The sequence below is a fragment of the Juglans regia genome, chromosome 7, assembly GCF_001411555.2.
Source record: "Juglans regia cultivar Chandler chromosome 7, Walnut 2.0, whole genome shotgun sequence".
Taxonomy (NCBI): Eukaryota; Viridiplantae; Streptophyta; class Magnoliopsida; order Fagales; family Juglandaceae; genus Juglans; species Juglans regia.
The window spans coordinates 1,789,768-1,814,395 of record NC_049907.1 but is presented as its reverse complement, the minus strand read 5'-3'; the positions used below and the strand labels follow the sequence as shown (position 1 = coordinate 1,814,395).

Genomic DNA, 24,628 nt, shown 5'->3' with positions numbered 1-24,628 from the left:
GTCCTGACTCCATAAGTATCGACATCTCCGAGTCAAACAAACAAATATATTTACTTTCCACTAATGTCGAAGAAATGCTTATACTCAGAAAAGCTTATACTCTTTGCGTCAAACCGTGAGTCCTCAACAGGTTAAGAACGGAGTTGGGATTCTCTACGTTCTCAATGTTGAGCTTCTCGGAAGTTGAAGTGACCAAATCTAAGGACAACCCACACGAGTTTTGGAGGAAGGAAACTGTAAGAGATTTTGGGTCCATGGAATTAGGGGGGTCTGAGATGGGCTTGAGAGAGGAGTTGAGTACTAGTGGCCATGGCAGATTGGTGAAGCTCTGCAACTTAATTGTTGGGGTAGCTTAACGGAAATTAAACGAAGCATTTGGTTTTATTGTCGAAAAAGCTGAATCAATGGTTACCTGGATTGAGTTTTGAGATGGAATGCGATGCTCTCGTTGATTGAAGCATCGGCCTCCTCACTTTCCCCATGCTCTATGACTCTCAGTGCAATAATGAGTTCTACTAGTATGCAATGAAGAGAAGTGGGGATGGGGGAAATGGAGGCGATGCAAAGAGAAGTGGGAGGTGACTGGCTAGGATTTCATGTTTTAAGAGGCGGGTTGTAAGGGTTGAACCTGAGATGCAGTTAAAACCAATTTTTCTATGCGGGTCGGGTCGGGTCAAGCGGACGGATCGGGTCAAACGGTTTTTTGCACAGGCCTAATATGAACACTTGTGTTATCCGACCCTGCCTCAGGAGCCAACCTACCTCTCCCAGCCCCAGTATCAAAATGAGATGGAAAAAATAAATAATTAAGCAATCGAAAAGTACTAAAGAAAAAGCTAGATTACAAAATATATATATATAGGAAAATTCTATTTAACACTACTATCATATTTTCATTCCACTATATAAGATGTGACATATTTATCACATTTTTTATTATCTAATGGTGATAAATATATCACATCTTATATAGTAAAATGAAAATGAGATAGTAGTTAGTGTGGTGTATATCATTATATATATATATATATATATATATATATATAAATATAGGAATAAAACTGAAAAATAAGTGAATGCATGGTTGTTGTTAGGTTTTTTTGTTTCCTAATGCAAAGTTCCCGTTAATGATCCTTTTTAGCTTCTATAATTATTGAAGTAATCCTAGATATAGTTATGGTAAGGTTTGCAAGTCTCGCGTATTCCCTTTGAAAAAAATTGAAATCTATTATTTAAAAAATGATTTTTCATGTGAGTATCAAATTTATCCAATTTTTTTCAAAATAAGTCCACAAAAATATTTAAACACTTTAAAACTGTAACTATCATTTTTCATAGTTCTATGAATCTCTTAATCTGATCAGCATGTTAATTTCCATGCGCCATGCATGTGAGGATGATAATTTAACTGATCACGTAGTACTACGCCTCATCAAGAATTTAAAGCTGAGATTAATTAACGATGATCAACAACCATGCATTAATTAGAGAATATTATATTAATGTTCTTTCATACAGTAATAAGTAAGAATCCATTTAGGAAGAAACCAACAGTATTTTTTTTACATGAATCCCACCAAGTCCCTCTCATGACCGAGCTGCTGGGCATTTGGATAGAGTACCCCAGCACCATTTGAGCAGGCTGCTTTTGCCAAACTAGAGTAACTCACAACATTGGCATTCTTCATTCCAACTGGAAAACCAACGCCCAGAACTGTCCTTTTTGTCCCGGCTTGTTCCAACGTTTGCACTTGTTTCTTCAAGAACTTCACGTAATGTATGGCTTCATCCAACATCGAAGCCGTATCCATCTTTGTTCCTCCAGGAACCAGTCTTTGCAGAATCCTTATCCTCTCGCTTATCCTTTCCCTTCTGTGCCTCGCTGCCACGCTCTGTGGATCCTTAGAGATCTTCACGTTCCTGCGCTTGGGCGGCTTTATAGATTCTGGGTCTATAAGAATAGGTTGCATCGCTGCTATCCGGAAAATCATCTCTCTCATTTCTACCATTGACGAGTTCTTCTGATCATGATATGAATTATTCGGAAGCGATAATGCAGTACCGGAAGAAGCAATATTGTTCCTGAATCTCTGATCGGGTGGTCTCAGACTCAGGGGCTCGTGGATGGTTGGAGTGCTTCCCATGAATGGTAGGGATGCAGGTGGGTTTTCCAATGTGGGTGGAGCCATTTTATTTGGGGAGCTGTGAAAAATGGGTGGCGTGGTGGCAACGCTGCTGGTGCTTCCATCGGAGAATTCGATTTCAGCGGGGTATGTGGGAGTGTCATGGAAAGCGTCGCAGAACTCGGGAAGCTTTTCCATTTGCATCATCATTGTCATCATGTCCATGTGATCCCCTGCCGATGATCTTAGCATGTCAACATCCATGGTTAATTTCTCACACGCCCTTTTGTGCACCGAACACAGAGAGGGATAGAGAGAGAGAGAGAGAGCTACAGAGGTATGGGGGAGCACTAGTAGAATGAACTGCAAGAGAGTTAGGGTTTTATCTGTTATATACAGAGATAAGGAGCAGGAACGAATAAAATAGTAATATATAGAAAGTCATGTGGGATTATCTCGATCCGGAACCGACCACCAATCTAGGAGGCCGCTCGCTGTAAGTGGAAGGGCTTTATATAGCAAGTTGTGACCAGTATTTTACTAATGGAAACATGGAAAAGTCTCGAATTCATTTAAGAATGTATTTATTATCTCTGATAAGGACCGCCCATCGTAGTGGGGCTGCCTCTAATCACTATATCTCAATTCTAAATGTTCATATTGGATATCATGCTGTGAAATTATTATTTATTTTAAAATTTTAAGTCTGGTCTAGATTTTTTTTAATGAGTAGTTTCAACATATTAAATATTTAATTAAATTGAATAGAGTATTTTAGAGTCAAAATTTAAACTTAATAACTCTCTCTTATATTTATATATAGTTCCAATATAATGTGAAATTACTATTTATTCTAAAATTTAAGTAGGTGAAAATAACAAATTAGATATTCAGATCCCTGAGGGAGTAGATGAACGAATAGGTGCATGAACCACTTGTCATCAAAGCTACGCGGTATGATTCTTTTGACCGAAACTTTATATTTGATTTTGCCTTGAAATTTTACTTTCTGATCATAAAAAGAACATGCATGCAACCCCACAATCACATGACATTTGTCAGAACCACCTCCACCAAAGCAGTTGCTGCCGGCGGTGAGATATTCCGGTGGCTTTATGGGATATATATAGTGAAGTAGTGGAGGTTGGGGATCGAACATACATCAAATATTATTCCAGCTTTGGTTAGATCCCAATGATGAACTCACTAGTCACTATCACTATCACGTTTGATTATCTCATTGCTCCATTGGCACGTTTCTCGATGTGGATTAGGAGCTGGCGGTGATGCTGACCGGCCCCCTAGCCTCTACAAAATGTCTTTTGATCAGTTTTGACCGGATGGAATCGGTCTGATTCGGTTTTGGATATAATTTTAGAACGTAATAATATTAATTTTGAGATTTAGAGCGAGTCCACTCATCTCAATTTATTATTATAATTTTTTTAAATTTTAATATAAAATATAATAAATAATTTAATTTTTTTAATTTTTAAAATAATAATAATATTAAAAACTAATATTCTAACAATATTTTATCATCTCAACTCAACTCAATTCAACTCACTTCAACATCCAAACACAACTTTAAAAAATTGAGGTCACAGCGATTGTATCTTTAAATCAGTACTTTTAATTTTGTCGATTTTGGTCTGATTTTTACTGTATAATATAGTATATATATTATAATATATAATAATATAGTGATAATATATTAATATTATATTAATTAATAATTAATCAATGGCATATATAATAGCCAAGCTCGACAAAGTAGATGATTTGAAGCGCACATGGAGGACTGATCAGCACAGAAGATGACCAAGATAATTTTCAGCCTTGATCTGCTCAGGGACCCCCTCCCTGCCCGGCCCCCGTATGAAAACGAAAGAAAAGCTTTAAAATTTTATAGAATCCTATAATGAATAATGATCGGGAAGCGCAAGCAAAGAGATAAATGCAAAGCTGCAAGCTCAGAGGGTGGTCCCAGTTATCTCATATTCTTCAATCTTCAATTATTCCAATTGGTTGGTTTTTCTTTTCTTTAATTTACCTCTGATCTACTACTGCTAGTTGCACAAACCAACAGCAAAAAGAGAATCCAATGATTCCAATCTTCAGATTGTCTGCATATAATATATATATATATATATATATTATCGATCAGAGCTAAAGCAACTTTTACGTTATCATGCAAATATAAAGAAAGATATTATGAAAAATTCTATATAACATGCAGTTATTTTATTTTTATGTACGCATACGTAGTCTGTAAAATTTAACTCTAGGAAGCACTAAAATGAAAGATCATAACTATTGATCAATGCTAGCTAGCCCTTAATTTCAACGAATGCGCAGAGTCAACTCTGCAAATTTAATGGTTGGTGGTGCAGTCAGTGATCTTTCACCAATTAAAACTAAACTATATATATATATATATAGCTCAAGAAATTAATAATTATCGTCGCAGCTAGCTAGCTAGCGTCGGTCGATCGATAGATAGCCAAAATTGTTACATGTTCATGCTCCCATTTTCCCTCTTTTAATCCTGTTTGGCTAAAAGAGGAACACGAGAAATATTTGACCACAACAAAATCGAATTAATGTTTGGTTCACGAACAGTGCTAGACAACAGGCTCAAGAATAATATTTCATTGATTGAATTGAAGCAATATAGTGTTGTTTATATAGACAATGAGAAGAGCCCAGAACATTCGGGCAAATTATCAAATACGTGCTGTGCATGATGCACACTCATGCTAGTCTACGTCAGAGGCAGTTACAACAAGAATCCTCACTACAAACAAATCACAATGTGTATTTACATAAGAGGACATAACTATACTCAAGATTCTCGGGTTTGTTTACTATCTGCTGAGCTGGAAATATTCTGTAATGGAGGTTGACTGGTTTGAGTGCCACGGCAATGAGCTGCTGAGCTGGGAGATGTATTGTTAGTGCTGCTGCTATTAAATAGAACTACAATTAAAGATTTATTATAGAAATTCATGACGTCATGCATGGTTTAATTTTCTCTTATATTAAATTATAAAACTATTTTTATTCACTACAAGAAAATTTAAATATTTATAAAAAATTATTTGTGATGAAAATGACGATTTGTAACGTGAATAGATTCATTTTAACAAAAAATAATCATTTTTGTATAAAATAATTGACAATAAATAAATAATTTTTGTATAGCAGTACTGATTTATAAGGTATGCAAAGCCTGTTAGGTTAGGATGTAAGTCTTTCTTTTATAATCATCTTTGTAAACTTTAACACTTATATCTTTAATTCTCAATTTCTTTTATCAAGTCTAATGGCTAGAATAAAGTTAATTTAGATCCGGTTGGCTTCTTGTTGTAGAGATTGCACTAATAATATAGCCTGCAGGGCCAAAACCTTTATGACTTTGTGCCATGAACCCCATACAATGCATAGGTACTTGGGAATCCGAGACAAATAAGAACAACCAAAAACTGGACCACAACAGCTTGAAGTTGTGCTAATCTGGAGCCATGATGATTGGGGTCTATACATGATCTATATTGCATTGCATGCCTCGATCTATATATGACAGTACTAGTTGTCATTATCTTTTAATCAAAGCGATATTGGCACTGATAGGCACGAAAACGCATTACTACATGACACATATGACATAGACGTTGTCCAAATTTCGTTAGAGAATCCGAGGGGAAGGAAAACTAATTGAGGACTCCAAATGCCTTATTTTCTCAGAGAAACCTTTAACTTTGAACCACATATATATATATATATATATATATATATATATAAACTCATGATCAAGTCACACCCGTCAGGCTTTTTAAAGAAGAAAAATTTTGAGAGAAAAAAAAATCATGTCTCATGAAAATCATTTTCGTTTTCGATTCGTACCGTTTCATTAAACGAATGCCTTACATGTTAACATCAGTGTGTGATTTGGTGCGCGAACTCGCTTGCAATAAGACTTTTCTCTATAATAAGGCCGTCGAATGCATGCCAGCTCCCTTTCTTTGCCATGTCTTGAACTCTTCACCTTTTATGCTTCGCAAGTTAAATATATATCTAAGCCTCGGGGAATTGAACTTTGTTAGATTTTTAATCGAAGTGTTGTATTTGTGGATCTCGGTCTATTCTTATGGTAGCTCAATTTGATGACTTGGCTCGACAAGAATGCGTTATCGTTTTTTTGCACATTTTCAATGGGGCTTGGGCCGAAAACTTTTTTATCCTATTTGTGACTAGAGAATTGCCAGGAAGAGAGTTCGCTCGATGATCGCATGCGCAACAGGTCACTCCACCAAAACTCAGGTAGAGAATTTGTACGATAGGTCACTCTAGCAAACTTCAGATAAGGAGTTCGCGCGAGTAAATAATCCTAAAACTGTGAAATTAGGATTTCCTTAGTACAAACGTATAAATATTTACTTAATGAATAGTATGACTGTCTGGAACAGTATGTTTTCGCCTTTAAAGTGTATTTTGTCATTCTTCAAGATAATAAAATCATCTTCAATTTCATGGTCATAAACACGATGTCGAACTATATAAATTTTTGTATCGTGCAATTATTTTATTTGTTTACTTTTACTTTTGTTTTCACAACGAAAAGTGTCTTACATTGTTTTCTCTTGGCGCCTACAAAGATAAATTAAAGAACAGACCTGTGTGGGCTATGTCCTCTCAGTTGCAAGGTTCCTTGTAAAAGTATATTCTTGAAATGTGCAGTTCACTGATAAAAGTGAACAGTAAACACAAAACTATGTGAAGTCAAATCTCTCTTCCCTATGTAAGAAGTATATTGTGCCCAACACTTCAGCCCAACCTAAGGAGCCCTTTAAGAATTAAGCATTTTGGGCTGAGATGAGACTTGCCCAAAGCTCAAAACCAAGTACAGAAACCCATCTCGAATATGTGTACAGATTGCCCAAGTTCCTGAACCGAAGGGTCCAAACTCCAATCAGCCCGGTTGCAAAAAGAGCTATGGAATTAGTGGAATGCAATGCAAAGATGCTTGTTAAAGGGTGTCATATATTAATTAAGACAAATCATATTTGTAATCTTAAGGTATGAAAATTCCGAACATTCTCTTTGAAAAAAATAAATAAATTTTAAATTCACATAAAAAAATTTATTTTTTAAATAGTAGATTCTACTTCTATTTTTTTAAATGAGTATGCAAAAATTGCACACTATATGTAGCATTAGACAAAGAACAAACAAAGACTTATGACTGAGAATATCCCTATTTCCCAGCCATGATTTATGCAATTCATTATCAGGACCACAAGACATGAGCATCAAATTTATTATTAAAAAATAATATTTACAATCATAAAATAAATAAGCATCACACAATTTTTTTAAAAAAATATTTGAGATTCATTACTAAAAACAAAATTTAATTTTTAACAATCAACCTTAGAGGGACGGTTATATGTTATTATAATAGTAGTAAGGAAAAGTCTTTTTATAAACAAATTTATGCATTAAATCACATATCGATACTCACATTTAAAATATTTATTTAATGAAATGGATTGATATGGAAATAATTTTTGTCAGAAAAAAAAAATAAAATCTTTTTTCCTTAAAAATATTTTTCTTTTTATTTTCTTTTTTAATAAAAAAAAATCATATCAAGATCAATACGTAGGCCAAAGTGAAACCACTTCACCTAGCAAATCACTAATCCTAAAGGTAAATGGAGTGGGACATTCCATAATCGGATCGGACGTGTTACGAGGAGAGAAACAAAGGTTTCACGGTGAACGAGGTAAACAACGCGCCGTATCCGCAGCATTGATGACGCACAGCTGTAGCCTAATCAATTTCTCTCACCTTTCCCTCACAGCTGCATGTGACTGATCCGTTTGTCCCCCCTCCTCCAATCTCTCTGATCTCCTTCTACCGACGCATGCTTCTCCATCCACTCTCTCTCTCACCCGCCTCTTCCTCTTACTCTGTGGATATCCATGGCGTCCCCAACTCTTCCCAAACTACTCATTCTCTTCTTACTCTTTGTTCTGGTCAATTTGGGTCCCTCTGCTCGGGCTCAGCTCGAGGAGACGAGCTTGAAGCTGATGACGGACGCGTTTGAGTGGCCGACGACAATGCCATCACTCTACGACGAGTTCGAAGACGAGGGAGATGATGAGGACGGCATGGACAGTGGGTCGTCTGGCCGTAGGTCTCTGTTCTGGCGGAGAGTTATGAAGTACTACATTTCGTACGGCGCGCTCTCCGCCAACAGAATCCCATGCCCACCCCGCTCTGGGAGATCCTACTACACCAACAACTGCTTCAAGGCCAGGGGCCCTGTTCACCCTTACACCCGAAGCTGCTCTAGAATTACCCGCTGCAGGAGATGAGTGATCGATGAGGTATATTTGGGGTGCTAAAATGCTTAATTAATTATGGATTCTATTTATGTTCATGGTTATGTGAGTTTTTGTTTCTGGGGTTGGGCTGCAATGTTGATTTAGCAGCTTGAGTAGTGTGAACTTTGGGTATTTACTAGGTGAGTTAGTGGATGGCATGGGTTCGATGCTTCGGGACCATATATATATGCATTTGTATTATTCTCCTAAGTGTGTAAGTCTTATATGTGCTTAGACGCTTGAATGTGTATGGAAATTAAACCTGGTTATTGCTTATAAATTGAGGCATTTTCGTTTCATCGATCTGTGCTAATAATTGGGAATTATATGTATAATTTTTGTAACTGAGTGGTTAAGAAGCATATGATATCTCTGTTGTGTTGACTTCTAGACGTGGCCGGTGCACATAATTGCTTGGTTCATTGAGGTATTTTGTTGGCCAAGAGTCTTTTTATTGTAATTATGTTTGTTTTTATGCATTTTTATTGTATGTTAACATAGTCCCTGGGCAGATAAATACGATTAATAGTAAAGGTATAATTTCAGATGGCTTCAACTATCCCAACTACTCTCCAACAACTTACTAGGACTGTCACCTACCTTCATTCATGAAGACTTTACTGGCTGGAGAGTAATCCTAAATTTCTATTTTTTTTAGAGTAGTATGTTTTTTGTTTTTTTGATAACCGGCCAAGCTTGCGGGCACCTCGACTAATCTCATAGGGCCCGAAGTTAAGGATCAGGTAAACCTCCAATGGCCCTAAGGGGACTCAAACTGGTGACCATTGGGGAGCAAACCCAAGGCCAGACCAGCTGAGCTACCCCCTCAGGTTTACATGGTGCACCTGCTAGCCCCAAGATATCTCTTCTTAACGTAGTTGATTGCTGAAAACTTAGAGCTTTTTCTGGATTGAGTTACTCAATTGCATAATAGTTCAAGTTCTTTTTGTTCTGAAACATTTTGTTACTCTAATGCTTTAGTTATAAAAATAAAGGTTTAGCACTGAGTCCTGAATCTCTACAAGGGCTTCGAGAGTGAAAGCTGTGATGGGCTTGGCCGGAAAATATGTCCCTATTCATTGGAAGTCAACAGTTTTTATTTTGTTATCTAGGTGGTGTTTTTGAATTTTATTTAGGATTCTTTGGTCCAACTCCCATATTTTGGCCTACCTTCCTAATTATTTTAGGAACAACCCATGAGCTATGTTGAAGTGAGGAAGGGGGTCCATTAGCTTTTAAGTTGTTCTTTTCTCTTTTGAATCCTTGGCCTCTAGAGCTTAAAGTGAGAGAGGGATAGACATATAATGTAGATCTCACAACATTTATTGAGCATTTAATATCGTTTGAAAAATCCATTATTTAAACAGCAATTGCTAAAGAAGTGTTATACATATCTTTTGAACCATCATCATTTCATTATCTCTTTCTTGGTAAATAATTGAAAAACCAGAATTTTTATCTTTTACTTGTCTCTGAGCATTTGATGCACATCAAGAGATGATGATTAAAATTACAATGAATGGTATTTTCCTAAATGCTATGGGGTGTGCCAGTGTCAAATATTTGAGCAACAATAGAATACAATGCGCACATTAATAATTCGTGCAGATATTAATAAATAGGCAGTGGCATGCAAGCAAGAGCCTTGCAGAAGTTATTCATGGTCTTTTCCTGTGTACCTTGAAGCTTGATTCACCATTTTGTTCATATGCTGATCTTAGTAAATAGGCTCTTTGTTTCTGCTCCAGATTGAGGTGCTGCAAACTTCACCAATAGTCACTATTATAAATTTGCTTGCCGTTCTGATAGCTTTATCATTTTGTTATGAACAATCATCCAAAGCATAATTGAAGCCCCATTCTTATCAATCATCTATTGGTGAGTGGATAATCAATCATCTTAGTAGATATTCTAATGCATGCAGCTTTTAGGGCTGGTTTGGTTATAAAAAATTAAACTATCTCATCTTATATTTAATTTTTTTTAATTTTAAAATAAAAATTATATTATAATAATATTTTATTTAACTTTTAATAAAACATCTTATATGAAATCAAAGAGTCAAAAGTTCGGATCCTTTCTTCAGCTTTCTTCTGGCGAGAGAACGGCTAAAATCTTTGGCCCAAATGAATGAATGGTCGATTTTGATAGAAAATATAATATAATATAATAAAAAAGAACATGAAGAAGGAAAAAAAACTTTGAGGTTATTATTCAAGTCGAATCACTTGATAATTATGAAAGTTATATTAGAATAATAATTAAATCAAATTCTTGATTTGATATTATATTATTATTATCTCCAAACTTCTTAACTTTTTCTAAAGAAATTAATACCTTTATATGTGTTGGCCTATTTTGTTATTAAAATCTCATTATTGTTTCCACGATCGGATATACATATTTTATAAAAAAACAAAATTAAATCGTGAATTTTATACGGTCCCAACTCCCAATAGACAAATAAAAGGGGTATTTTTTTTTCTTTTTTTTTTTTAAAAAAAAGGAAGTTGAGATTGGTTAACAAATTAGTTGATACCTAAAAAAAATGATAATTATAGTCGTGAACGTGTAAGTATTGTATAATTATTTTGAAAAAAATAAATATATACAGAATTTACATGAAAAATAAAAATTAATTTTTTAATAATAGATTTAATCTTTTTCAATTCAAAATAACTATACGATATTTACACACTTCACGAATTATATAGTATTATTCTATTTAGTTTTATTAATCACATCCCCTATTTAGTTTCAATTCGATCTTTTACGGTGATCTCCTTGGCTACACACACAGACACACGTGATGTACAGAAGAGAGAGGAATATTATATGGTTCTCTCCTAAAGATGCTTCCTTCAGCTTCCTGCAAAATCTGGGCAATGAATTTGGACTCATTTGAACAGTTTCCAGATATTGGCTATAAAGTTAACCTGGACCAATTTCTTCATGTCATCAGCCATCAAAGACCTAATCTAACAGACGGCTGCATCAATTTCAACACATTTTGCTTTCTTTTTTTATTTATTTATTCATCAATGAGAATTTATATTCATCAACCAAAAGTAAAGGAAATCAACTTGACTGTAGGTCCCACCGGTCCATGCAGCTTAGCATTTTGCTCAGATTATAGCCGAAAGCAAATAAGAATTGAAATCGTGGGGGGTGGGGGTCCGAAATCAAAAAGGGCTGCAAAGTGGGCCACCACTCAGATCTTTGAAGCCCGCCCACATGAGCCTGAGCCTGAGCCTGAGGACTGGGACCCGCCCACATTGTACATACTCAACATAGAGTCATAGACCCTCGCGCTGTAGGTGGAACCCCAAAAGCGGCTCGTTTTCTTTGTTGCGAAGCGTAGGTTCATGCATGTGTTTCGATAGTTAATTTGGACCGCCACCGTTGTCTGCGCGCACTTCGACCACGACCCACAAAATCTCACCATATAATATAACTCTCATGTAGTCAGTCCCCAAGCAAAATTGACGCCAGCCCCATTTTCTGGGGTTCAACTTGTAAGAATAAAAAAACGGAGGCTTGGATTTATTTTTTTTTTAAATGCTACGTGTAATTTAAATAATTTTTTTAAAATTAATTCTTGAGTTATTTGTTTGTTTTAAAAAGATATTTCTGCCCAAATTTCATTAATCTAGTAATGAAAAATGCCGAAGTGGTACATATATGATATATGTCATGCATAATTTTTTTTTAATTTAAACTTGTAATATATATAACTATCTAATCAAATATTTTTTTAATCTTTTGGATTTTGTTTGAATTTGTTGGATTTGAGTTAAAGAACAATATATATTTATTCAAAGATTTGTGTATGTTTGTATCATTTTCTTCTATGATTAATACTATCTTATGAAATTAATTAAGATAATAATATATATATATATTACCAGAATAAATTTTTTTTCTTCAGTTTTTTGGAAATATAAAAATTTGGCGTGAAGTGAAAGTAAAAGTTCTAGATTCAAATCGCGAATTCATGCTTTCTCCAAATGATAATTTAACAATGTGATTCAATTCATATCGTACGTTGGAGAGACAAGACAAGTAATTGTGAAAAGTAGACCAAGATATCCTTTTCATTTGACGTCGAAACAAGGAATTTTTGTCAAGTTTGGAACATCAGTAACGGTTCATGAAGGTAATCGTGTTTAAGAATAAAGCAAGAGTGGTAGGAATTAAGGTACATATCACAACTCGTCATTATCGATCTTGGTTGGTAAGAAGTGACCGTTAAGAGAGAAACATATCTCCACGTTAACGATTTAGGTTAATGACACACGAAACTCGTACATGCATGGACGAAGATATGAAAAGTATCATTTACGCCTCTTTTGATTTGACAGATAAAAGTTAGATGAGATGAATTGAGATAAAAATTTAAAATTAAATAATATTTTTTAATATAATTTTTTTAAAAATTAAAAAAACTAAATTATTTATTTTATTTTGTATAAAAATTTAAAAAAATTATAATTATAAAATAAAATGAGATAATAATAATTATGAAAACAAGCGAAGTCTCAGAGTGTGACACGTTGTTCATATTTATTATTTCATTTTTTATTTTTTTGAGATATGGTAGGGTGAGATAAAAGTAATATTTAGTGTAAACGGTAATGTTAAATATAATTCAAAATTTTAAGATGTATAGATTTCATGCACTCATTTTTATACATGTATTAAATTTGTTAATTTTGTTCAAAAGAGAAATATTTTAACAACAAAAAACTTTTATAAAAATAAATTTATAATGAGATAATTTAACGTGATACGTTAAATTATAAAATTATTTTAATTGTGAATTAGGTTTAACTTATAATATAAATCTATATATTAATTTTATTTTGATGAGATTTATTTGTGACATAACACTATTTTTTAAAATAAATGCATAGAAATTACAAGTTTTAAAATTCTAAAATATTTCCATGTGAACATAAAAAAGAAAACTATTTTAAAGCATTACAGCCTTTTTATTTATAATTGTGAGTGTATAAGTAATATGTAATCGTTTTAAAAAAAATAAATAAATATGATATTTATATAAAAAAATTAATTATTTAATAATAAATTTTATTTTATTTTAAATAAATCATTCTATAACTATACACAGTATTGCTCGAAAATTATTTGGATGGGCAATATGCAAATTGAAGAGATGAGTAGTAAAAATTATGCCGTCCTCATCACGACATTTCACGTAAGCTTCTCTGTTTCGTATTTGTATTTGAGTAGTGTGAGGTTGTTTTGCGTGGCTTGAAAATAAGACATTAATCAAAGGGCTGTGCTTGGCCCCCACATCGAGGTTGTCTTTTTTTGAAGTGATACTAATTAAAGACCGCAGATTTGCAGGTCCCAAGTGGGCGGGCGGCGTTTCAACTAAATATTTATTTTTAAATACGGAGCACGTGAGGCAGGCTTTGGTACTCCCACTTTTTAACTGAAAACGGCTGCTGGCACCTGCCATTCTGCTTCCTGACTTTCTCAGCTACTTTATTATTTTTTTTTCTTTTTATTATTTTAATCTAAATTAAAAATCTCATAATATAACTTTCATACACAATTAAAAAAAATAAATTCAATCAATTAAAAATAGATTTAATTTTATTAAAATTAACTCATTTTCTTCTAGATTATATAAAAAAAAATTATAAATTAACTTGACTTCATATAATACATTATATTTACTTTATAATAAAATTATAACGTACTACATGTTAATTTGGGAGTTTATTTTTATAAAATTTCTTTATAATTAAAATATTTATCTAAACATATCTATCATTAGAAAATTATTTTATAAAATAATATAAAAAGTGAAAATTGTACAAAAGAGCTTATAAACGTAAATTTATAAATTTATATAATTTGATAAAAATATTATATTTGCCTATAATAAAAATAATTTTACGATAAAATTATATCAGTTAAATTCAAAAAACATATGTTTACGTGGGAAGACGGTTGGTCGGTTGGGTCGGCCAAGAAGGAAAGGCTGGAAACACGGGGAACAGAAAGACGTGATATGCTTAAAGAAGAGTTTTTGCATGCAGACCCGAAAAAGCGAGAATTCACGGCGGGTGGGGGATGGATGGCTTTACTCAAACATTGTATCCAATCGAAGACTCGAAGTTATTATATGAATCAAAATTGATGAGATCAGGTAGCTCCCGGTTTGGCGATTCCCAATGTGCGTTAATATTCCTTTTCCACCTTGCGTTTGCGTATTTATCTCAATCTTCTCTCTTTTCTTTTTTGAAATTCGAGCAAATCAATCTACCTTTGTGCTGTAAAGAAATTATAATTCTTTTACATACGTAGTTATATACAATTGATATGCAATCGTTTACATCACGACATATTTAAAACAAAACAAAAAAGATAGAAAAGGAGGAGGAAAAGAAGCCGCTCATCACTATCACTAGGTTGAGGATCGTTGCAAGGGAATAATATCCCAAATGAGATTTACCATTAAGAGCATCACACTAGTACACTTCCATTGCAATCTAAACAAACTACTTTCACACTAGTAGTTGAGCATCGTTGCAATTTCACACTAGAAGGTAAAGCCCGCCATTAAGAGATCTTTTCCTCAAATCTCTGTCTCTGGGAACTTTCTGCAAGGGTCTGTGTTTGGTTGTTTTTCGTCCCTTCCAAGCTTGGCATATGTTAATTTTTCCAAGAACCGGTTTGGAGGGAGCATTGGATTTGAACCCACCACAAGAAATGATTCCTTCTCGTTGGTTCAGATGCTCAATCTCTCAACCAACAGGTTCACCAATTTGGTCCGGCTCAGTGGTTATTTGGATCTTAGAGTTATTGACATTTCATGCAACAATTCCTGAGCTTTGCCTTCTGGGTTCGCCAACCTCAACAAACTAGTGCACCTCAAAATTTCATGCGGCAAAATTTCAGGCAATGTAAAACTCATTTCGGTTCTTCGGGCATTAAAATATTTAGACGTGCCCAACAGCTCCGTGAATGGAAAATCCGATCCAGTCTGGGACCTCAATTCTAAATACTTCGAAAACGCCAAGCATTGATCATGTCCAACCTCATTCCAAAACCCCACCTCACAGTCATAGACCCGTAAAAAAAAAAAAAAAACTTTGAACAAAAACTCTAGCACTAAAAACTCGAAATCAAAAAACAAAGCTCTAGTTATGGGTCTATCATGTGCATATGCGTCAGTCTTTGTTTTCATGGCCATCTGTATGGGTTTGTTGTACAGAAGGAATAGACTTGCAAAACATAACAAATGGGCAATCTCCAAGCCGGTCCAATTGCCCTTCAAGTACGAGAATTCGGGGCCATATTCGTTCGAAACGGAGTTGGGCACGTCATGGGTCGCAGACATCAAAGAACCAACCTCGGCTCCAGTGGTGATGTTCGATAAGCTATTGATGAATTTGACCTTCAAGGATTTGATCGCCGCCACTTCACACTTCGGCAAGGAGTCCCAGCTCGCAGAAGGTAGGAGTGGGCCCATGTACAGAGCCATCCTCCAGGGAGAAATCCAGGAAAATGGATAGAGGTCTTCGTCTTCGAGGGAGAGAAACACAAAGAGTCTCGACGAAATGGAATTCGTTTTCGAAGGAGAGAAACACAGAGATGGAGAAAAATGGAAGGAATAAGAGTCAGAGATCTGGGGAAATGTAATGAAACGGTGCGTTTTTATTTTTTCACGTCAAACACGTTTGCCCTGCGCTTGCACCAAGCGACTGTCTATAGCTTTTTTCAAGAAATTAACCATAGGTTGGAATATAAAAAGTATTTTATTAGAACTTTTTTAAATTTTCTCATAAAATATAATAAATAACTTAATTTTTTAAAATTTTAAAATAATATTATTATTAAAAAATAATATTCTAAAAATATTTTATTTAATTTTTAACTTTAATATAAAATTAAATTATTATTTGTTTTAAAAGTTAAAGGGTATTACTAAATACAATACTTAAGTGTGCAATTCTCAAGTATTTCTTTTAGAAAAATATAATGTTTATTATTAAAAATATTTTTTTAATATTGATCACAGATTTATACACTTCTTTAATGGGTGGTTACATAACATATCAAACTCATATAAGAAATAATTTTTTTTAGTTAATTAAGTAGCAATATCATATTGATTGGTTATAAATTAATTACATATATGTCTCTTTCACGGTAAATTATATATCTCTTGTACTGACGATGTGCCAGACAAATTATTACTATAATAGCATTCTAATGTGCATAATTCAATTTTTACTCTCTCTCTCTCTGATCTCTCGCCCTCGTCAGCTGAGCATCATCAATCTTATACTTGAAAGTAATGCAACAGTACATCGTGCATGCATCCATTTTGTAACGTGGCAGGCCGGCCGGCTGGCCGGGTTTCCCTCAACCCTTGCAAGCACAAGCAAATAAAAAGGATTTACTTTTTTATTTCTCAAAATATAGAACAAGTTATATACAGCTCTATGAGTAATAATCCATGATTATCAACACATGACGCTAATCATGTGTATGGATGAAGGATTTGGGTTGGACTAAGGGTGAGTTTGGATGTTGAGTTGAGTTGAGTTGAGATGATAAAATATTGATAAAATATTATTTTTTAATATTATTATTATTTTGAGATTTGAAAAAATTGAATTGTTTATTATATTTTGTATTGGAATTTGAAAAAGTTGTAATGATGAGTTGAGATGAGTTGAGATGAGTTTACTAACCAAACGCAGCCTAAGTCGTTTTACTTTGGAGAATTTCAGTGTTGATTTCCTTTAATTTGTTTGGATTAATTAGATGATGATATTTATTTCAAAAAGTTGTTTAATTTTTGAAAATTCAAAATTTTTCAACATATATATTTCATCCAAATTGTATGTAGCTAGTAATTTAAATAGAAAAATTATATTCAGTAGCTCTACGTCATATACTTGCTTTTATTTTTTTAATTTTTCTTTTCAAGTGTGTGGTAAAGGACTGTTGAATAGAATATTTTAAAAAACAAACAAAATATACTCCAGTGCCATGAGTATTGTAAATCTGATTAATTATCAGATATTTTTTTGTAGAGATTCTTAAAATGAATTGCAAAAATGCAATAGAAAAACACTTACTGATCCCGGCGGCCACAAGATCATGATCTCGCCCCTATTTTGAATCAAACCCCACAACCCTTGGAATATTGACACAAGAATTATAACCACTGCCCCACACTACAAACCATTAATTAGTTTTTTTTAACAAAAACCAAGAAAATTATCTAAAATATAATCCTCCAATATATGGTCACTGAACCTACTCAAAACATTTATTTTTTTTTTTTACCCATTTGAAGAAATTAATGTGTGACTAGCAGAGAGCGTCCGTATATACTTTTAATCTTTAGTCTCGAGAAATAATTTGTAAAAATTTTAAATGGACAAATTTTATATAAGTATTTATAAAAAAGTGGATCAAATATTAAAAAGTGTCAAAAAAATTATTGTTTATTAATGAGAGCCACTTTTTTATTAAGAACTTGTACGAGATTTGTCTATTTGAGACTTGTGCTTATTACTTTTTAAAGCGGTGTTATTCTGCCGCCCGTTTATACCGCTAATTACTTTTTGTTTTTTTTTTTTCATTACTTTGTGTGTGTTTTTTTCATATTTTTTAATATTTTTAAAAAATAAAAAAATATACCAATACACTTAAAATTATTTTTTTAATCATTAAATAATAAAAAAAATTGTCAGAGCGATACACTATAACGGTCAAGTATAAGCGGCATACAAGCTTTTCTCTACTTTTAATTAGTCTTTTATATATTCAGTCAACTCATCACATATTATAAAATTGCGAGGCATCCATTTCCATCGATATACAAATGATATACATGATTATATACACGCCTTTTGAATTGATCCGTGAGTCAGTGACCACGTTGTACATAAGTACCACGCCTTCTGGTCACATGAATTAAGTAAGGTACTTGTATATTATATATAATAATAAAGGATTATTTTATGCATGCATGGTAATTAATTAGAATTATATATATATATATAAATAATGGACGATCCAAGACTTTATATTTCGTTTCTATTTCTTCAAGTAACAGACAACCACGTACGAGTCCCTCTCTCCCTAGCTAGCAACCAACCTTCTTTGACAATGAGTGTTGAAAAAGAGAGGAGGACTGATATTTTTGTTTTTACACACACACGTTTACAAAGTGTCGGTTATGAAACTCGTGGGAAATTACTTTTGTTTGTTTGGATATATCTCATGTAAAATATAAATAATTTATATAACTTGGTTTAAATTTTAAGATGAATTGAGATAGTTTGTAAATAGTAAAATAAAAGTTTAATTATTTATTATATTTTGTATGAAAATTTAAAAAAATTATTTTAAAATTTGAAAAAATTGAATTGTTTATTATATTTTATATAATAATTTGAGAAAGTTATAATAATGAGATAAGATAAATTAAGGTTGATTGAGATGAATTATGAATACAAACGAGACTTAAGTTCCTAACCACCTCACATTCTATATATTTGAACATATATATATAGGTTATTATTTATGTTTGCAGTACATATAATGATATAAAGATCGGATGCTCTGTTCATGTCGGGCTACCTAATCAAAAAATCTGATTACCCATTATATATTATATAATATATATATATATATATGCGCGTAAGAAATAATATCTATAATCATGTGCGAGCCTTGTGTATTTATTTTTAAAAAAAGTTGATAATATATAACATTCATATTAAAAAATTAATTTTTTAATAATAAATTTTACTATTTTTTAAAATGAATGTACGAGACTTATAATACACTTTAAAATTATATATTTGACATTACTCATATATATATATATATATATATTGATCATATGCTAATAAAAGTAGTGTGTATATATACATGATAGTTTTAATTTCCTTTACAAGTACGCTAAACATTATTGTTTTTGAAGAAACTAATTAATTTGATGGAAAATAAAGCTATTGCATGCGGACCAAACCTAATTGGGAAAATCTAATTAAGCAATATTGAAAGTTACCAATCGAAAAGCGAGTGTTTTGTGGGGGATGGCTGGTCAGTTATCAGTGTCATACTGACCTCAATCATTGGAACCAATATGCCCAATTTAATAATGATAATGATAGTGATCATTATTAATCACTATTTCATTTCCTATTTTCAAACTTATAGTTATAACATGCTTAATATTAATGAGTCTGACGGTGTTCATTATTTCAAATAAAACGAGATAGGATATTTTATTAAAAATGAAATAAAATATTATTTTTAATATAATTTTTATTTTAAAATTTTAAAATATTAAATTATTTATTATATTTTATTTAAAAGTTTAAAAAATCGTAATGATTATATAAGATAAGATAAGACTATATAATTTAATTTTATAGATAAGATGAGATGAGATAGTTTAGTTTTGTATAATCAAACAATCCCCTTAATTTGAGCACCATCGACCCCACATTAGTGTCAAAAGCAATTTAAATTTAGAGACTTTCAAGGAGAGATTACCATTTGTTTAGGTAGAATTATCTTATATATTTCTAATTGAAAATTAATATAGATATAAATGGATTAAATAAAAGTAAATTCACAAAATAATATAACTTCATGGTACTAAAATAATTTTATAATCTAAAATACCCTATCAAATCACATCACTTTATTGGTTTACTTTCATGTAATTTTTTGAGACTAAAATATTTATGGTTCTAATTTAATGGGATTAGTCGTGATGATAGTTTTATGGCATGGGAAAACAAACCAATCCGATGATAGGTTTGAACCTAATGATAATTGATAAGGTTAATGATAGTAATTAGAGGGGTGCGGTTTTGTGATGCTAACTAGATATTAGATATAGATGACATTAAAACAGATAATGTTATCTTGTGCATTTAAGATTTTGATTATATTTTTGAAGATCATAGATGTATATAACTACAAAACTAGCATTAACTCCTCAGATTTCCGCACCAAAATAAAAATTAATATTTAACCATCACAATCTAAATTCAAATCCAATCCGCTTATGATTTCAGTAAAAAATAATATCTCAAAAGGATGCATTGCATGGATCTTCCATCTACCATTGCTATCAACATCTCTCTCTCTCTCTCTCTCTATATACATATATATATATATATAATATTCAGTATAGAAGCCAAGAATATCCTCGCATATCACGTGCTTCAATCATGGCTTTAACATTAATCCTTGAATAAAAAAATATAACAAAATTAAGGAAAGAAATCTTATTCCTTGGTATAAAAGGACATCCATGCTTTTAGGCTCTTATCGTCCAAGTTAGGAAAACAAAGGTCAGTTGCCGCCTACGTTTCTTTCTTTCTTCCCCTGACAAAGAAAACCAGAGCAAGAAACCGTTTTGAGAGAGACCATGGAGTGGGTTCGAGGAGACCCAATCGGTCATGGAAGCTTCGCAACCGTGAGTTTGGCCATACCCAGAAACAGTTCCGCTCAAGCTCATCCGGTAATGGTCGTCAAATCTTCTGAATCATCCAACTCTGCCTCGCTAAGGAACGAGAAACAAGTGCTCCATCAGCTTTCGACTTGCCCCGAAGTCATTCGATGCTTTGGAGACGATCTCAGCTTCGAGAAAGGCGAGGAGTTCTATAATCTGTTCTTGGAGTACGCCTCTAATGGGAGTTTGGCCGATCAGGTTAATAGTCGTGGCGGCCGGTTACCGGAATCCGATGTTCGGCGATACGCGAAGTTGATACTCAAAGGGCTTCGTGATGTTCACGCCAAAGGATTCGTTCACTGCGACATAAAGCTTGAGAACATCCTTGTGTTTGCCAATGGAGCAATCAAAATCGCGGATTTTGGACTGGCAAAGAAAGCAGAGCAACAACAGAGCAGGGCCGAGATCAGAGGAACTCCTATGAATATGTCGCCGGAATCAGTTAACTGCAACGAGTACGAATCACCTGCGGATATTTGGGCTCTTGGGTGCGCGTTGGTGGAGATGCTCACCGGGAAGCCGGCGTGGGACTGTGGTCCCGAGGTGAATATGTGGAAACTTTTGCTTCGAATTGGGGATAGTGATGAAGTGCCACAAGTTCCAAAGGAATTTTCTTTCGAAGGGAAAGATTTTCTCGGCAAGTGTTTTGTGAAGGATCCAAGAAATCGGTGGACGGCTGAAATGCTTCTGGACCATCCCTTCGTTGCTGCTGACGATAATAACGATCATGACGCTGTTCCATTGGAGGACACCGATAAATTTAAAACATCAACATCTCCGAGAAGTCCTTTCAATTTTCCAGAATGGGTTTCAGTGCAATCTTCGATTGTAGTTTCGCCGGAATCTTCACCGGAGTCCGGTAAATTGTTTGAATGGAAATTAAATTCTGGTTTCAGTTCGTCATTCTTGTCAAGTTTTTCTTCTCCGACGGATAGACTCCGGCAGCTGGTGACCGACGAGGCACCCAATTGGTCCTTTTCCGAGAGTTGGTTCACGGTGAGGGGTTCAGAACCGGGTGATTCAGAGCAGAGAAGGGTAGAAGAAGTGGCAAGTAATTTTGGGAAGAGTTTCGTCACATCTAACGGTTCTGATTAGATTGTGATCTTTTTTATTGTAAATATTAGGGTAGAGAGAGAGAGAGAGAGATAGAGATGTGTTTTAACAGTCTGACTCTACTCGATTCTGATTGGCCCCTCCCTCGACTTTGTACAGAAAATCTTTTATTGAGTTTAAAGTTTTACAAAGAATTAACCTTATTGTTTTGACAGCTATATCGTTTTATTATTATAATTTTTTAAATTCATATATAAAATAAAATAAATTTTTAAAATAAAAATAATATTAAAAAATATATTTTAATAATATTTTCAGAGTTTAATATTTGGAAAAAACTTCATTATATGGTCAAACTAAAGCCTTTTAACAATTCTGGTTTTCTTTTTTCTCAATGTTTAATAAATCTTATTGCAAAAAAATAGAATAATTGTAGTGGGTGTAGTCAAAATGGTCAAGAAATTGGATTTTCTCAAGAGGAGAGAGGTGGCCAACAACCCAAGCAAGTGTGGGTGCAATTGGTAAATGAAGTTGGTATTATTTGGGAATATTCTCCCATTGGAGGGCCTTTCAGTAGAGCCAATTCTCCCAGTTTCAAAATATGCAATTTGGGACTGAATTTGTGGTTGGTTTGGTTTGTTTATCCTCCACCCACCATGTTGGAGTAAAAATATATTCTTTTCAGAGATTTTCTTATACATTAGTTCCTTCTTTCTATAATTTCCAGCATGATGCCTCATATACTTGGTTCTTAATAGGAAGTTATTCTTTTTTTTTTTCAAGAAGAGAACGAAATTCTAATTTTATTAATAATCCTTACTTGTGGCAGAAGAAACTCGTGGTATGTGATATCTGAGGGACTGATTTGTATAGTTGAAGTATGGAGTGATTAAGATTAGCATTGAGTTGACCAGAATTGGTATTTTTGTGGGGTAGGATCAAGTTTGTCTTCCAAGTTATACCAAATTATTGGAGGTTAGGTTGTTCAGACAATTTAACAAACAAGAATCATTTCGGTGCACCAAAACATCTTAGTAGTTTAAGGACAAAAAAAAGAAGGCTACTAGAAGAATTATGAACTCTATAGCAACATAAGCTCATGTACCATTAGAACTGATTTTCATAAAATAAAATATTAAACCTACAAGAAATTTCATATTAATAATCAATAGATTCTTAAATCTTTTTTTTCAAAAAAAAAAAAATATATATATATATATATACAATATCATATTAATATTATAAGATACAAATAAGATAGATGTAAATGTAATATATAGCGTCCCTCTAAATAAAAGAGCTACAAAATAAAGTAATTTTATAATTTGACGTACTATATTAAATTACATAATTTAATTTTATGAAATTTTTTTTTTTGGACGCATCTCTGAAAGGGGAAAAAAAAAATAAATCCAATCCCGTTGGAGGCAAGGAACGGTGGTTCGACCGTTCAATTCCTTTGGAGGCTGAATATAAGTGTATTTGGGTTCCTAAATATTAAAGCTACAAAAAATAAGAATTAATATTAAAAGTTAATATACAATATCATATTAATATTATGAGATAAAACAAGATAGATAAAAATAATGAAATTCGGTTCTTTTGGAGGCTGAATATAAGTGGACTTGGGTTCTGGGCTCAGACTTCTCAATTTCTTTCAATATAAACTTTTAAAATATTTCATCTCATCTCATTTTATTATTATATATTTTTTTAAATTTTTAGATAAAATATAATAAATAATTTAATTAATTTAAATTTTAAAACAATAATAATACTATAAATAATATTTTATTTAACTTTCATCTCAACTTATCTCATTTCAATTCACTATCTAAACATCACATCAAAATTTGTGAATAATAGTAATATAGTTTGTAAATAATAGTGAAATAATTTGAATTAAGAAGTTTTAAAAGATTTTGGGAAAGGAAAAAGAAAATTTTAAATAAAAATATTATCAAATTAAAATATTGTTATAATATTATTTTTATTTTGAGATCTGAAAAAGTAAATTATTTTTTGTGTTATATTTGTAAGTTTGGAAAATTTATAATGATTAATTATTGATTAGATGAAAATTCTAAAAATTTGAAATCGAAAAATATTTGTATTTAAATTATATTTAGATATTGAGTTGAGATGGGATGAAAAAAAATAATTTTCTCATATATATCACATATTTATTTACTTTTTAATTTTTTTTAAATGAATGCATGGCGCTTAAATACTATATGATTGTAAATATCATTTTTCAAAATTTAAATAGGAGAGATATAGAGGTATGCAATGTGTCTATTTTTCTCTTTCTCCCTTCTTTAAATCGGTACAAAAACCTTAAGTTGCATTTAGCCTTCAAAGATTTGGATTTTAATTCTCCAAGATTTATAATAATTAAAAATCGGTTAAGATCAGCCTGGTTTGGTTTTATAAATTTTTGAAATCATCTATCTCATCTCAACATTCAAACATTATTTAAATACAAATATTTTTCAAATTTTTCACATAATCATTACAAATTTCCTAAA

The 24,628-nt window shown here is 32.6% G+C and overlaps 3 protein-coding genes across 3 annotated transcripts; 2 read left to right on the top strand and 1 right to left on the bottom strand.

Annotated features, from left to right (window-relative positions):
• Nucleotides 1-1,462: 1,462 nt before the first annotated feature.
• LOC109009077 (transcription factor HEC1-like) lies at nucleotides 1,463-2,598 on the bottom strand. Its single transcript, XM_018989421.2, has one exon. It carries the CDS (start codon nucleotides 2,385-2,387, stop codon nucleotides 1,563-1,565), a length of 825 nt encoding a protein of 274 aa, XP_018844966.2. The 5' UTR covers nucleotides 2,388-2,598; the 3' UTR covers nucleotides 1,463-1,562.
• A 5,265-nt stretch (nucleotides 2,599-7,863) lies between these two features.
• On the top strand, nucleotides 7,864-8,814 carry LOC108999599 (protein RALF-like 34). Its single transcript, XM_018976499.2, has one exon. The coding sequence runs from the start codon at nucleotides 8,111-8,113 to the stop codon at nucleotides 8,504-8,506; it is 396 nt and encodes a 131-aa protein (XP_018832044.1). The 5' UTR covers nucleotides 7,864-8,110; the 3' UTR covers nucleotides 8,507-8,814.
• Nucleotides 8,815-20,880: 12,066 nt separating this feature from the next.
• Nucleotides 20,881-22,294, top strand: LOC109009089 (mitogen-activated protein kinase kinase kinase 17-like). Its single transcript, XM_018989439.2, has one exon. The coding sequence runs from the start codon at nucleotides 20,964-20,966 to the stop codon at nucleotides 22,140-22,142; it is 1,179 nt and encodes a 392-aa protein (XP_018844984.2). The 5' UTR covers nucleotides 20,881-20,963; the 3' UTR covers nucleotides 22,143-22,294.
• Nucleotides 22,295-24,628: the final 2,334 nt, after the last annotated feature.